The 15,728-nt window shown below is 58.6% G+C and overlaps 1 protein-coding gene across 1 annotated transcript in view; it reads left to right on the forward strand.

Annotated features, from left to right (window-relative positions):
• The window catches only part of PADI1 (peptidyl arginine deiminase 1), a 38,181-nt gene that overhangs the window by 15,430 nt on the left and 7,023 nt on the right, over positions 1–15,728 (forward strand). The window contains exons 2-11 of the mRNA XM_040462593.1: positions 1,640–1,820; positions 2,986–3,058; positions 3,696–3,757; positions 5,090–5,207; positions 5,330–5,455; positions 7,095–7,267; positions 7,421–7,524; positions 8,489–8,612; positions 8,999–9,106; positions 10,663–10,814. Of these exons, the coding sequence (XP_040318527.1) occupies positions 1,640–1,820; positions 2,986–3,058; positions 3,696–3,757; positions 5,090–5,207; positions 5,330–5,455; positions 7,095–7,267; positions 7,421–7,524; positions 8,489–8,612; positions 8,999–9,106; positions 10,663–10,814 (1,221 nt within the window). The remainder of the gene's footprint in view (positions 1–1,639; positions 1,821–2,985; positions 3,059–3,695; positions 3,758–5,089; positions 5,208–5,329; positions 5,456–7,094; positions 7,268–7,420; positions 7,525–8,488; positions 8,613–8,998; positions 9,107–10,662; positions 10,815–15,728) is intronic.

Consider the following 15,728-nt stretch of genomic DNA (forward strand, 5'->3'; position numbering starts at 1 on the left):
CCCCCCCCCCCCCCCGCACACCCGGGAGTGGGGGCGGATGGGAGGCGGGGTCAGATCAGAGGGTGAACATCAGGGGGTACTTGGGTTCCCGTGCTAACTGTTTAAACGAGGACAAAGGGCGTGCGAGATGGGGGTTCCCGAAGGTACCATGGCTCATGGGGACGAGCGGGGGTGGCGGGGGCGGGTCTGGCCAGCGGCCTGCAGGGCTCCAGTCTCTTCTCTGTCCCGGCTGCCTCTGAGAAATGAGGAGAGTGATAACTGCCTTGCAGGGCCGTGCTGAGCATCAGGGAGCCAGGCACTGAGTGGGACTTGGGGTTCTTATCACTACAACCCCCAGCAACATTGTCAATGGAGGCAGTTTGATGGGCGCAGGTGAGCGTGGTGGCGGTTTCGGAGGGGTGTCTGGTTTCTCCAGAGGGTTTAATATCTGGCTGGGTTCTCAGCAGCCCAGGAAAGGATAGAGGCAGGACCCCTCTGGCCCAGCATCTTTGCAGACAGGTGGACGTCTGCAAGTGGGCTTGACCTTGAGCCTTGAGGCTGATGGCTCTGTCCTGGGGAACGGCAGGGAAGAGCCCTGACATGTAGGGGGACGGAGAAACACTGACGCATAGTTCTGTTGTTCAACTTCCCCTCTAGGGTATGGGCTCCGCCTGGCCAAGAGCCTCATGGAACCCTGGGGCCTAGCTATCAGAGCGGAGTGAGAGGGGGATAGGGTGGAGGGGGAGAAGGTGGGGACAAGGTGCAGCATTAAATGGAGTGATGGGGGCTCACTGAGAAGACGACCTTTAAGCAGAACCCTGAAGAGGGTAAGGGAATGAGCCCTGTGGATATCTGGGGGAAGAGCATCCTATGCAGAGGAAACAGTCAGTGCAAAGGCCCTGAGGCAGGACAGACTGGCAGCTTCATGGACCAGCAGGGAGGTCAATGTGGCTGGAGCAGAGAGGATGAGGGGGAGCAGAGTGGGGGAGGAGAAGGTCAGGGAGGTGGCAGGGGGCACATCACAGGGGGCCTGGTAAGCTACTGTGGGACAGGAGCCACGGCTTTTGAGCGAAGGAACAGCACAATCTGCTCAAGTGTGCTGTGTGTGGAACAGAGGGGGCACGGGTGGGGCCAGGGAGACCAGTGAGGAGGCTGCCCGGCCGTCAGGTGGTGAGAGGTGGATGGCCAAGTGGGTTCCCTGTTGGGTTGGAGAATTTGCAAGTATCAGAACGGGAAGCCTTGGGGTGGGGGGTGGGGTCTCCAGAGGTTGGCGGTCTCCGCTCTCTGGAGCCTCGGGGACCACTGTCAGCGTGCGGGGGTTAAAACCGTGGCTCAGCTCCATGCCCCGCGGCCTCTTGGATTCCACCCGGGGTCCGCTGAAGGGGCCCTGTCACTAGAGCCAATGCTCTGCTCCAACCCCTCAGGTTACAGTCGGGGAGACTGAGGCCAGAGGGCAAGGTGCCCAGGGCGGGGTCCTGGGGAATCAGTGGGAAGCTGGGATGGAGTCCAGGCTGTCTGATGCACAGCTGGGCTGGTCTCCTGGCCAGTGGCAGGTTAGGGGGTGCTGAGGCTTGTGTCGCTTGGCTGCCCCAGCCCCCACTACCCTGCTGCGGCCTCCGTCCTGAGTCCCCCGGAAACCGCCCTCTCTCCTTTCTATCAGTGATGTGCCCAAGGGTGCCGAGACCTTCGGGATCTCCGGGAGCCCCGGAGTGGAGGTGTTCGTGATCTATGACCCAGCACGGGTGACAGTGCCCACAGGCAAGACCCGCTGGCCCCTGGACGCCAACGTGGATGTGACCGTATCCGTGGACGCGGCCAGTAAGGCCTTACATGATCTCAAGGTAAGCGACCCCCCCGTCCCCGCCCTCGTCTCCACAGTCAGAGGCTGCATCTCCCAACCCCCACGCAAGCTCAACGCCACCCACGTATCACCCTCTGACACCTCCGTCCACGTAACGCGTCCCGATCCAGCTCCACAGACACCCCGCACACGCAACGTCACACGTACACGCGCGGATGGATACGCCCATAAAAACAGCCCGCCTGCGCGTCCCCTCAAGTTCACCAGCACCTCCCCACTAAGCCCCGTGCCCCGCCTACACACAGACCCGGAAACAAGCCCCCGTAGCGGGCGGGACCCCGCAGCAACACCGCGGGCCCACGCATGCGCGCGTGCACGCAGACGCAGGTGCCTTCCTGGATGTGTGTGTGTCCCCGTAGCGAAGGGAGAAGGAAAGCTTCTCTCCTTCGCGGGTCACGCCCTCGTCACTCACCCCCGGGCACCCACGGCACGCACGGCGACCCACTGGGTCACTGACTTGGCCCCTTCTGCACCGACAGGCAAGAGGCAGAGGCTGTGCGGCTGTTCTCCCCCTCCAGAGCAGGGGCCCTGGAGCCTGCCAAGGGTTCAAATCCTACCTACCTCCTCTGCTTCCCACCGGCATGGCCGCGGGGGGGGGGGGGGGGGCGGGGGCCGGAGTGGCCCCACTGTGAATGGGCCTGGACTCCTGGGGCCGTGTTGGGGGCCTGGACTCCCTGGGTGGAGCCCTTGGCGTGCGTTCCGGGCCGTGGGAGAAGCCGTGACCATGGGGCTTTTATTGGGGGGATGTCCCATTTTCCGGATGAAGACACAGAAGGCTAGACAGGCCGAGTAACTTGCCTCCGTCAATGGCGTCGGCGGCCCCTTCCCTCCCTCGTCCTCTTTGACGTCTCCACGGATTCCCGAGGGTCTCGTTGCTCCCTCTGGGATGCGCCCCGCACGGCCGGGCCCTGCTTGCTCCTTCAGCCCGGCCCTGGACCGGGGAGCCAGGCACAGCCTCTCTAGCCGGGAAGGCAGCCCTGAGTCCAAGCCGGGAGACTGTGAATCTTGGACCTTCTGCGGCGGGGAGCGTCTTGGGGTGCCCAGGGGTCCCCACCTCTCAGCAGGACCGTCCCTCCTACTCCCTCTGCCACTGCCACCTCTGAAGGGGTGGCCGTGCTGGCTCAGGGCTGACGATGTCCCCACAGGTGAAGGTCTCCTACTTCGGGCGGCAGGAGGCTGGCGCCCTGGGCCACAGCGTGCTTTACCTTACCGCTGTCGGTAAGTACTGCCCGCACAACCCCCCCCCCCCCGCCGGCTCCCCTATATCCCCTCCCCCCTCCTTGTTGCCCCCCTGAGGGTCTTAGGGGAACCCCTCAGTGCAAGGCCCATGGCCATCTTCCTCCACCAGCAAGGAGCTTCTTCAGAGGCCTTCCATTCGTTCTAGAACCTCAGGGACGGAGACCCAGCAAGACTTAGGGCCACCAGAATCTAGAAACTGCACTGCCCACAGGTCACCAGCTAGACCCACCATAGGCCTCCTTTCTCTGGAGGCCTTTCTCCCACATGTCACGCTGTCGGAACCCCAAGATTCCCTGAGCCACGAGCCGCCCTCGGCCAGAGCCCGGGCAGCAGGCTCCGAGGACCGCAGAGCCAGCACCTAGAACCCGGGCCTCGTCCCGACTACCAGAGTCAGGGCCGCCCGGAGCATGCACTTCAAGAGCCCGAGACTGGGTCCCTCCAATATCCAGAACCAGGGGGCGCGGCCACACGGCCCCCCGGCCTCCCAGGCGTTGGGTATGGTCCCCAGAACAGGGCTTCCTGGGTCTCATGAGCAAAGCTTGCCTCGGCCGGGATGTCCTGGGTCTGATGACGGGAGCGGGTGAGCCCCTGGCAGCCCCACTCCATCCCTTTTCAGACGTGTCCCTGGACGTCGACACGGGTCGCACGGGCAAGGTGAAGAGGAACCACGACGACAAGGTGACAGTCTCCTGGCTCCCCCAGATGGCGCGGTCGACAGGCAAACCTGGGGTGGTGGGTCCTAGGGTCTGTGGTAGCCGAGAGCGTAGGGAACCCATGTGGGGACCTGCCAAACGGGCGCGGGTGGGCGTCACTTCCACCGCGCGATCGACATGCTGCGTGACTCCCGTGAGACCCTCTCTGAGCCTCTCTTGTGCCACTTTGGAGTTGGGATTGGAGTTGGCATCTTTTGCTTGATGCGCCTTCTATTTCCTTGGCTGTATTTGGACCCCCAAACGTGGTAGGTGCTTCATAAAAGGTCGCTGAGTGACTGACTGAAGGCTTCTGACAGAGGAGGCTGGGGCGACAGCCTCAGTTAGACCCCAGAGAGTGAGGAGGAGGGTGGCGTGAGTTCGAGACATTACCGCAGGGCAAGTATCTGGAAGCCATCCTGGAAGGGTAGAAGGTATAGTTTATAGGGAAAGACCCTAGAGAGAAAGCCTGGGCCACAGGGACAGACTTTGAGGGCAAGATGGGGAAGGGTAGCCATGGATGGCTGCGCAGGTTGTTCACTGCACAAGGTTGCTTGGCTAAGCGGGTGAGTGGCGCTATGATACAAGTCATGTCTAGTGCCCAAGCACAGGGCAACATTTACCCAGAAAGGTGGACAAGAGTGCCATATGGGTTAGCAATGGCCCTCTGAAGTCCCCCATAGGAGTTTGAATCTGACCTATGGGACTTAAGGCTCATTTCCCAGAGCGTTTCTTTCCTTCTCTGTGAAATGGGGCAAGGGAGCCCTGCCTTGTGGGGTCTGGTGGGCATTAAGTGGAGGTGTGTCAGGGAGAGCTGCGACCAGAGGCGGGGCTCCAGCTATCTTTCCCACCTCAGCTTAGACCTCTTTGCAGGGCCTGCGGGACTGAGGGTAGGTGCCAGAGATGTCTATGCGACAGGGCCCAGGACAGTGCTGAGACGGAGAAAGTTTCCCTGGGATTGTCCAGCCCCATCAAGGTCGGGGTGAGGTAGCCTCTGTCCCCCAGGCAGGGCCAAAGCCCAGCAGGTTGGTGGAGGTTGTTTCTGGATATGGCGACACCACCCTTCCTCCTCCAGTGTGATGGCCGGGTGAGGCCCCTGGGTACGGTTGCCCAGGTTGTTCACTATACAAGAGTGGGGTGGATCTGGGTCTAGACACCTGAAACGCCAGTCCCCACATCTACGATGCCTCTTTAAATCTTTAAGCAAACCCAGAATACAGCAGTCTCCCTTTTAAAGAAGCAGCCAGCTCTAGCCAGCTCCAGAGCCCCTTCCCAGGCCATCCGGGTCCCACTGACCCCCCAGTCTCTTGTTTTGCCACAGAAAACCTGGCGCTGGGGCCCTGAGGGCTATGGGGCTGTCCTGCTGGTGAACTGTGACCGGGACAGTGTCGTGTCCGCGGGGCCCGACCTCACCAACAGCCAGCTGGCAACACTGGATGGTGTGTGACTGGGGTGTGTGTGTGCGTGGGTTGGGGGGGGGGTGGTGGAGGCTTGCGGGGTGGAGGGGGGAGCCTGTGGGTGGGGTGCAGGGAGAGTGGTCTCCAGGTGCCACTCTCTCCAGACCTGCAGGACATGTCCCCCATGGTGCTGAGCTGCGACGGCCCAGACAGCCTCTTCGACACCCACAAGCTGGTCTTGGATGTGCCGTTTTCTGATTCCAGAAGAGTGGGGGTCTTCTGCGCTAGGGGTGAGTGGCCTGGTGAGGCTGCTTTCCCCCCTGCTTCACTCGTTCTCTGACCCCTATCCCCGCGCCCTTCCGGCCTCTTCCATAACCGGCATCTTCCGGCGTCTTCCAGCGGTTCGCCGCATGTTACCTAAGAAGGAGGGTCCGAAACGAGTCCCGTTTTACAGAGGGGGCCAACTGAGGCTCAGGCGCGCGCATCCACCGTCTCCAGGTCACCCAGCCGACTGGGGTGGAGCAGGCTTCAAACCCAGGTCTCCAGAGCCCCTCCTCCGGTCGGTCAGCACGGGGTGAGCTCCGTCCAGGCTGGGTGACCTTAACCCTGAGCTGCCTTTACTCCTTGTTATAAATGGCAAGAGGTCTCTCCTCTTCCTTTCCCTCTTCCTCCTTACCGTCCTCTGTTCAAACTGACCCAGAACTTGTTGTTGTGGCTGAATGAGCCTGGCGGGAGCCCGAACGTTCCTCCTCGTGTCCCCCTGGTGGAAGTTCAGGCAGACGCCCCGCTCGGAAACACCGTGATACGGGAACAGGAGCAAAGTCTCAGTCAGTCAACCGATAGCCTTTCCTGCTGTGAGTGAGAGCATGCCAGGGTGACATTTCCCAGACACCTTCCGGGGGGACAGAAGTACTGTGGGCACTTTGAAAAATACATGAAGGCAGGGGCTGGGTGGGGGGGGGGGGGGGGGCGGCGCCCGGCTGGCCCAGTCGGTTGAGCGTCCGACTTCGGCTCAGGTCACGATCTCGCGGTTTGTGAGTTCGAGCCCCGTGTCGGGCTCAGTGCTGACGGCTCAGAGCCTGGAGCCTGCTTCGGATTCTGTGTCCTCTTCTTTCTCTCTCTCTGTCCCTCCCCTGCTCGTGCTCTGTTTCTCTGTCTCTCTCTCTCTCTCTCTCAAATGAATAAACATTAAAAAAAAGTAAAAATACATAAATAAATGAAGGTGAAATTCACATCGTACGAAATTAACCATTTGAAAGTGGATAATTCAGCGGCCCTTGACACGTCCTCACGGCTGTGCGAACACCACCCCCGTCCAGTTCCAAGACAGGGTCGTCACCCCCCAGGGAGAACCTCATACTTCTCAGCTGTCACCCCCCCCCCCCCCCGCCCCCAGTCCTAGGCAGCCATCGATCTGGCCACTCTCTGTCCCTACGGATCTACCGATGTTGGACATTTCCTGTCGATGGAGTCATCCAGTATGTGGCCTTTTGCGTCTGGCTTTTCACTCAGCATAATGTTTTCAAGGTTCGCCCGCATTGTAGCAGGTGTCAGCGCCTCATTCCTTTTTATGGGTGAAAAACATACCATTGTGTGGACATACTCTATTTTGTTCACCCGTTCCTCCGTTGATGGGCATTTGGGTATTTTGCACCTGTTGTGGCGCCTGCTTTTATCCCTGTATCTGACTTAAAGCTTATGCGGATCCCAAGAGATGCTGCCAGGCGTTTTGCAGGCGAGGAACGGAGGCTCAGAGAGGTTGAGTCACTGAGCCAAGGTCACACAGCTTGCGCGTGGCCGAGCTAGAGAGGAGCGGCCAAGTAGATCTAACACGAAGGTGTAGTCGGCTCGGCCCTGGATTCCGGGCCTCTGGTGTCCTTCCTCCCATCCTTTGTCCCAGCACTGGCCCCTGACTCTGGCTCCCCCTAGGTGGGACTTCCCTTGAGGACTACAAGCAGGTACTGGGACCTCAGCGTCTGTCCTACGAAGTTGAGCGGCAGCCGGGGGAGCGGAAGATCAGCTTCTTTGTGGAGGGACTCGCCTTCCCCGACGTTGATTTCTTGGGGCTGGTCTCCCTCAGTGTCAGCCTGGTGGACACGGGGGTAGGAACCGTGCCGGTGGCTGGGATGGGGGCTGAGGGTTCGGGGGACCAGTCTGGAGTCCCCGGGGCCGGGCTGGCTGGGGGCTGGGGGATCTTGAGGCCTGATGGGGCTCCCCGCAGGGCCCACTTAGTCCTCATTTCGCCCCCCCCCCAGACTCTGCCTGAGGTGCCCCTCTTCACAGACACCGTGGCCTTCCGCGTGGCCCCCTGGATCATGACCCCCAACACCCAGCCCCCCCTGGAGCTGTACGCGTGCAGGTGAGGCCTCACCCTCCTGCGCAATCCCACCGTCTCTGGACCGGTAGAGACAGGAACAGAATGCCGTGTCCAGGGCTGGGCCCTCACTCACTGGATGGATTCACCGAGCGCTCCCACGGGCGCAGGCTGGGTACGGGATAGCAGCAGGCTGGCTTGGGCCGGTCGGTTAAGGCCCCCAGCTGAGGTCACCGGCTCAAGCTTCAGCACCCCTGCCTCTACCCTGTCCTGCCTGTAGCAGCCCTGGAACAGCTCAGACTTAGTCCGGGCGGTGAGACCAGGCCCTGTTTGGGCAGCCGGGGGTTGCGGGAGTCCTAGCCTCGCTCTGGTGTGGGGTGCTGCGGGGCTGAGGAGAACACGGGACCCAGCTGCTGTAAGCCCCGGCCCAGCCTGGGATCCTAGTCCTGTGTGGCCCAGAATCCTCGTCAGTCCCCTCATGGACAGGTGGGCCTTGATGGGCGAGGCCACTCGAGGCCTCTGCGTCAGAGGTCAGACCAGTGGGAAGGGCCGCAGCTGACTTGGAACATAAGTCACAAGGCTGGGATGGTGTAGAGAAACAGGTTTGCTTTCTTTCCGTTTGCTCACAAACCCCACCCTGGTTCCTTTGTGTAGGCCAAAGGGGCAGGAGTAGAGGGGGCTCCCTGCCCCCTGGCTGCCACCTTAACCCAGTCCCCGGCGCCACCTCCTCCGTGGCTGTCACCTGGTTTTGGTGGCCCGCCTTTGGGCTCCACCCACTTGGGTGCCTTTGGGCTCCACCCACCTGGGCGCCTTTGCACTCCACCCACCTGGGCTTGCCCCGCCCCTTGCGCCTACCACCGGATATGATCTGGGGACATCACCTGCCTTCTCTAGGGCGGGGGCTGTGTTCGAACCCCGAAACCCAGGGGCCACATGGGGCCCAGCGCCGACTGGACCCAGGCCACTGCCAGAGGTCACCATTACGTTCCCCTCTCCCTGGGTTTTGCAGTGTGGTAGACTCCCATGGCTCAAATAAGAAATTTCTGGAAGACATGTCTGACCTAGCGTTGAAAGCCAACTGCAAGCTGATCATCTGCCCTCAGATTGAAAATCGAAATGACCGCTGGATCCAGGTGGGTGGCCTGGGAGGCCTGAGCCCCTGTCCTTCACCCTGACTTTGGGAAATGGAGCCTGCACAGCGTTGGTCTCCCTAGAGAAGCCAGGACTCGGTCAGGGCAGGGGGGTGGGGGGCGGGGCGAGGCGCAGGCAGCTTCCGGAAACGCTTCCCCACTGCCTGTGTCACTCCAGTCTCTCCTGTTCCCTCGAATGCTCGGGTCCCAGACAGAGTCCTCTCCCAGTTGGAGTCCCAAGAGGCCTCACCTCCATCCCTGGCCCCCGTGCCCCCAGGTCTTGGGGGAAATCTGTGGCACCGCCCTGAGCGAGGTCTAGGGGTGGGGCTCACCGTGTCAGGAAAACCACGCCGGGGATACCACTGTGATCTCTTCCTCTCCTCTCCTAGGACGAGATGGAGTTTGGCTACACCGAGGCCCCTCACAAGGCCTTCCCAGTGGTCTTTGACTCTCCCCGAAACAGAGGCCTGAAGCATTTCCCCTACAAGCGGATCCTGGTAGGTGGCAAAGGGCAGAGGGGAGGTCCCTTGGGTGGCTCTGTAATAGGACCCTGTAATCAGTCTTCCCCGGTCCTGGTCCTTTAGCGGGGGCCAAGAGGACACAAGTGCTGGGGAAACGGGGAGACAGTGGGGGGATTGGGACAGAACATGCAAATAGCATGCAAACAACATGCAAATCCTCCTCCCCCTTCTGGGTGGGGCAGGCCAGCAAAGTCGTCCTGGGGAACCCTTGTCCCCCACTGGGGAGTCGACAGAGGGGTCAGTCCTGGGGAGACCGCCTCATGGGGGAAATGCACCAGTAGTGAGCCCTCGTGACTCTTGCTTTTACGAGGTGGGGCCTCTTTTGGGGTGACACATTTTTTCTGAACACCTACTGCGTGCCAGGCCCCATGCGGCCTCTTCTGCGCAGGCTGGGGACAAGAGCAGCCCCAGCAGCCGTGCGGCCCTGACTTTACACGGTCACTCATCCAATCCACAGTCCTGTGGCTAGCTGCTGTCTTTGTCCTCTCTTTCCTGAGGCTCAGAGAGGTTAGGTAACGGACCCCATGCCGCCCAGCCATGGCACCAAGGTGCAAAACCAGAGGGGCTGTCTCCATACCCCTGCTTCCAGGCTGAACTGCCTTTCGAGGTGGGCCCGAGGTCTGCAGCCTGTTTACCAACTCCCATACCCCCACCGCCAGGACAATGCCCGTGTTAGGGTGGGGGCTGGGAGGGAGATGCCCGGGAACTTGTGGGCACACAGAGCAGGGGCACTTACCTCAGCCTAGAGGGGCCAAGAGACCAGTCCCAGCGCAGGTGACAATGAGCCCTGTGGGGTGACTCTGAATCGACCAAGGGCTTGACCCCAACCCCAGGCTTCACCTGGCCAGGGCTTCCTCCACTGATCCCTGCCCTCGTCGTGTTTTTTAATACAATTTAAAAAAATGTTTATTTAGTTTTGAGAGACAGACAGAGAGAGCAAGCCAGGGAGGGGCAGAGAGAGAGGGAGACACAGAATCTGAAACAGGCTCCGGGCTCTGAGCTGTCAGCACAGAGCCCGACGCGGGGCTCGAACTCACGAACCTTGAGATCACGACCTGAGCTGAAGGCAGACGCTTAGCCCACTGAGCCACCCAGGCGCCCTGCCCTCGTCTTTACCCTGTCCCCCCTTCCACTTTCTCTGGGTCTCATTTACTGTTCTTTTCCTAGCTGCAAACGGAAGCGAAGATTTTTTCCGACCTCTCCTCTTCCGTACCTATGCGTACGGACCTACGGGTGGCTCCCCAGCAGGTGCACCTTCACCAGCATCCTGCAAGTTCTAGTGTGCTGTATCTTTTATCATCTCTCGCTTCAAAGTCTTGCCTCGTTTCCACCCGGCTTCCTTCTTTGGCCCGTGCGTTCTTTCGAAGCGCGGTGCCTGATCTCTCAGCATTTGGGGATTTTCTAGTTATTCTGTTGTGGACTTGGACGTTAATCGCCCCCCCCCCCCCGCCCCAACCCCTGCCAAGAGCTGTCGCTTCCTGTCCTAACTGACCCCTCCTTCTGGGGTGGGGGGCTTGTTGGTCCTCCCCTAGGGTCCCGACTTTGGATATGTAACCCGGGAGATCCTATTCGCTGGTGCCTCTAGCCTTGACTCTTTCGGCAACCTGGACGTCAGCCCGCCCGTCACAGTGGGTGGCAAGGAGTACCCGCTGGGCCGGATCCTCATCGGCAGCAGCTTCCCCAAGTGAGGGGCCCTGGCGGGGGGTGGGAGGGCGCGGGGACCGCCGTGGCGCCCACCTGTAGCTCCCTCACCACCAGTACGGGTCTCCAGGCTCAGAGGTGGTCTTAACTCCCACGCTCAGTCCTGGAGTCAAAGACCCAGAGTCCTGGAATGTTAGATTTAAAAGGTCATAGAATCTTGGGGGAAAACTCAGAAACGACTGACCCACGGTCTCTTGGCCTGCCCAGTATTTCGTGAGCTTAATTAGTCACCGACTCCGTATGTGCGGGGAGGCCTTCCATAAAAATTCCAGATTTTCAGCTTCTTTAGAAACACTGGGGTTCTGGGGAGGTGATGTGCCAGCTGGAGCAGAGGCGGGAGAGGGACGGGTTGACCTCTCCCAGCAGGAGGTCAAAATAGCTGCTGTTCTAGCAACAGCTTAAAAAGCCCCGGGGTCACCCTGTGGCTCATTCACCCTGTGGTGAATGAGTGGCTGGTCAGGAGACCCGGGTGACAGAGGTGACTTGGTGGGTGCCCGCCCCCTCCCGCCCCACCCCCCGACAGCTGTCATCAGGCAGGAAACAAGGTGCCCAGGATTTAGTGCTCAGACAGGTGACAGTATCCTGCTGAATGGGTCCCCATCTTGCTGCGGGCCACCACAGAATGGGGTGAGCTGTGCGGGGATCCTGGTGGGGTCCCCTGTTTCCCGCCTGGAGATGAAGCCCGCTACAGGCACCCGAGCCCCTTCTCGTCTGTGTGGGGTTGGCATGGAAACCAGGTGAGCCCAGCTTGCCCCTCCCCCCAAGTCCCCAAGCCCTGACTGACTATTTAGAGCAGCCAGGCAGTCATAGCAAGGTCACCCAGCCCCTAGTGCTGACCCTGGTGGCCCCAGGGCTCTGGGTCAGGTGAGGCGAGGTTTCCTGGCACCAACCGCAGGCACGTAGCCGGCGGCCCGGGGCTAAGGTCGGCTAGAGCAAGAGGAGTGCTCGCCTTGGCGGTGACTCAGGCTCAGACACCACTCTGCGATCTGATCCTGCCCACAGCCCTGGAGGCGGGAGGACGCCGGGGCCTCTGGGTAGAATCCTGGACTTCGGGGATGGACCCAGGAGGAAGGAGCACAGTTGGACTCGGGTTCGAGTCCTGACCCTGCTGTATATACTAGCCATGTGGTTTTGGGTATACCCGGCACACAATAGGTGCTCAGTTAATTCATTCGAAGCAACTTATTTCATGCCTACTATGTGCCAGGCGCTGTTGAAGATACTAGGGATATACATCAGTGTACAGCAGATACTTTATCAAATGAACACATTAGTTTATAGTCCATGCCTCAGTTTCCTTGTCTGTGAAATGGGTCCATTAAGAATCTCTGGGCTGGCTATAGAATCAACACCAGTGGGGATAAAGAATCCCCCACTAGTTTAGGTATTGTTTAGCCGGGCCCCTAGCAGTGGGTCTGCTTTGAAGCAGGTTGGAACTTCTCGGACAGAAGCTATCGATCACCTACTATGATTTAATTCTTAGAGCCGTCCTATGGGGCTGGGACGATTGTTATTCCCATTTGACAGATGAGGAAGCTGAGGCTCAGAAAAGCGAAGTGAGTGCACTCATTCACGCATTCGTTTGCCAATTCAGTGAATATTTACTGAGACTTCCCACAGGCCTAGATAAAAGAAACAATCTAGAAGCTCTAGATAAAAGACACAATCTAGAAGCTCCCAGGGTCAGAGCAAGGACTAGGGATGGGACAGTGGGGGCCTCCAGTGCAGCTGTGAGCCAGTCCATTGACCATTGTATTGAAAACCAGGAACAAGGTCCTTGGTAAACAGAAGGGGTCCTGAGGCTCAGAGAGGGACAGCGACCGGCTAGGACCGCACAGCGAGTTAGTGGAATAGTCAGGATCCAGGTCTCCTCCCTGGACTCCAAACAAATGTAACCCTCTGTCCTGTGTTCCTGTCTTGGCTTCTTTCTGTCCTCGGCAGTGAACAAACAGACAACGTGCATTCATTCTAACAGGGAGAAACGGACAGTAAGCAAACTCAACAAGTAAGTAGATAATATAGTGTGTTAGATCAAGGAAGCCCTGGTGAGAAACTGCCATTTAAATAAAGTCCTGAAGGAAATGAGGGAGTCAAAGATGGGGGTATTTGGGGGGGAAAGCGTGCAAAGGACTGGCAATGGCCAGTGCAAAGGCCCTGAGGCAGGAGTGTGACGGAGACATTAGAGGAGCAGCAAGGAGGCCTGGGGTTTGGAACAGAGTGAGCATGAGCAAGGAGGGGCTTGATGGGAGATGAGTTCAGAGAGCTTAGCAGGGCAGAGTTCAGATCGTGACCTGGGCCTGTTATTTGTACGGACATCCGAGAGGAATCATGGAGATTAAGCAAGATACTTAGTGGGAGGAGCCTCAGGCAGGCGCACACACTAGGTGCTCAGTAAGTGTCACAGTCATTCGCTGAGCACCTAGGTCTGTTCTCTGCCTGCTTGGGTTCTCCACAGTCCGCTCCCCATGGTTAGAATCATCTTTGAGCAATTCTGCCCCCTAGTGGTGGCTTTGATGTGACTTGAAGAGCGGGTCTGTCCCATCACCCCCGCCCCCACCAGCCTCCAGGCAGAGGGCAGCACAACGCGGGGCTCTGTCCCTTCCCCAACCGTATGTGTTTCTGATGCCTGCCACTCTGCGCCCATGAGAAGTTTCTGGAGTCCAGCGCTTCTCCACCATCTCACCGTGTTTAAGAACTCTTTTTAAATTGCCGGCCCTCTACCAACATAACAGAAATACAAGAAAAATAATTGTCACGCTCTTATCCCCCAAGTCAAATCAGTGTTGTCATTTGTCACTGTCAGGTCTCCCTTCTAATCTTTGTCTATGACATATTTGAGTGATAGAGACCAGGGATTATTACACAGCTGTTCAAAAAAAAAAACCTTTTTTTTTTTTTTTAAAGCATTTTGAAAAAAGCTGTTCAGAAGCACATCATTCACAATCATTCGCTGAGCCTCTATTATGTAAGAGGTGCCGGGGATACAGCAGGGAACGTAGACAGCATCCCAGCCCACCCGGAGCTTACATTCTGGTGGGATGCCAGACAATAAATGAGATATCAAATATGCCAGCTGATACCAAGAAGAAAAATAAATCTGGGAAGGGGGTTGAGGGACGGTTGTAATTTTCAAAGGGCTCGTAGAGAAAGAAGGGGACATTTGAGTTAAACCTGAGGAAAGGTGGAAGTGAGCCATGACAGACGGGGAGTGGGCGACAATTCCTGGTGCAGAGAACGATATGTGCAAAGGCCCTGAGGCAGGAACGTACCTGGTATGTGCAAGGGGCAGTGGGAGGCCAGCATGGCCAGCATGGCCAGCACGAAGCAGATGAAGAGGAGGGTGGACCGAGGGAGGTGGTAGGGATGGGTAGGGGCTGTGCGGGTTGTCGTGAGGACTTTGCTTTTACAGTGAGGGAGAGGGGAGTGGTAGGACGGTTTTGTCCGGAGGAGGGAGACGATCTGACATACTTAAAAACTCTCCATCCGTTTAGACTGCGGGGGAGCAAAAGGGTGAAGGCAGAGAGACCAGAGAAAGGGGCAAGCCGCTAAGATTATTTAGAGGAGGGGGGTGTCTGGGCCAGACGGTGGCAGAAGGGGAGGAGGGAGGGGCTGGACGGTGTTCTGTTTACAGTAGAAGGCACCAGATTCGATGCAGCCTGGGGAGCTTGTCCATGACAAGCAGGCAAGGTCAAGGAATGTGATGCCTTTTTTGGTAAAACATATTGAAAGAAGAAATCTCTATACATACGTATGCGTGTTTCCTCATGGCTACCTGTGCCAGGGGCAGGTGGCAAGTGCCCAGAGTATATAACGCATTGTTCTGACTTTGGAAAAGTCACCCCCTTGAACTTCCGGGGCCTCAGCTGCCTCATCTGCGAAATGGGGACATGGCCTTGCCTGAGGTGGGGGGTCGAGCTCCACACAGGCGCAGGCAGCTTTGGGTAACTACTCCTCCCACAGCTCTGGGACCCCGGCTCCCGAGACCTGCTCCCTGTCCTAGGCCACCCCAGCCCCTCCTTCTGCTAGTAAAGGGCGGTTTGCCAATGCCCAGAGCTCATTTCGGGAACGGCTGGGGACGAGACAGACCGTGTCGAACACAAAATGATGGCGACAGGGCTCTCTTGCGCATGAGTCATTATTATTTTTTTAAGTTTATTTATGTAGGGGCGCCTGGGTGGCTCAGTCGGTCAAGCGTCCGACTTCGGCTCAGGGCGTGATCTCACAGTTGGTGCGTTCGAGCCCCACGGCGGGCCCTGTGCTGACAGCCCAGAGCCTGGATCCCGCTTCCGATCCTGTCTCCCTTTCTCTGCCCCTCGCCTGCTCACACTCTGTCTATTCTCTCCACCAAAAATAAATACACCTTAAAAAAATAAAAAAAAAATAAAGTTTATTTATTTATTTATTTAGAGAGAGAGAGCCAGAGAGAGAATCCCGAGCAGGCTCTGCACCATCCGTGAGGAAGCCGATGTGGGGCTCGAACTCACGGAACAGTGAGATTATGACCTGAGCCAAAACCGAGTTGACGCTTAACTGACTGAGCCCCTCAGACGCCACAAGACCCCTCCTTGTAAACAAGCACCGCCCCCCCCCCCCCCAGAGTCTGCCCCCCGAGTGGTCCAGGCCCCACACTTTGGGAAACTCTGGGCTAAGGGAGGGGTTCACCAGGTGCCGGTCATGTTTTGACCCAGAGACTGGGCATCCTGGGTAAAGAGTCAATGTCTCTGAGTCCCGGGATGGGAGGTGAGGGTCTTTGACAAGCGGAGCTCTCTCATTTGACTCATTTTAGTGGGCAGGAGCGGGCAGGGCCTTCCCAGCCTTGGTGTAAGGAGGGAATGAACTCTCTGGAATGATGGTCCAGAGGGACGGTGAGTTCCTGGGAGCACCTGGGGGCCGGGGC

Source organism: Herpailurus yagouaroundi, unplaced genomic scaffold, assembly GCF_014898765.1.
Source record: "Herpailurus yagouaroundi ecotype Mexico unplaced genomic scaffold, PumYag 77, whole genome shotgun sequence".
In the NCBI taxonomy this organism is placed as follows: Eukaryota; Metazoa; Chordata; class Mammalia; order Carnivora; family Felidae; genus Herpailurus; species Herpailurus yagouaroundi.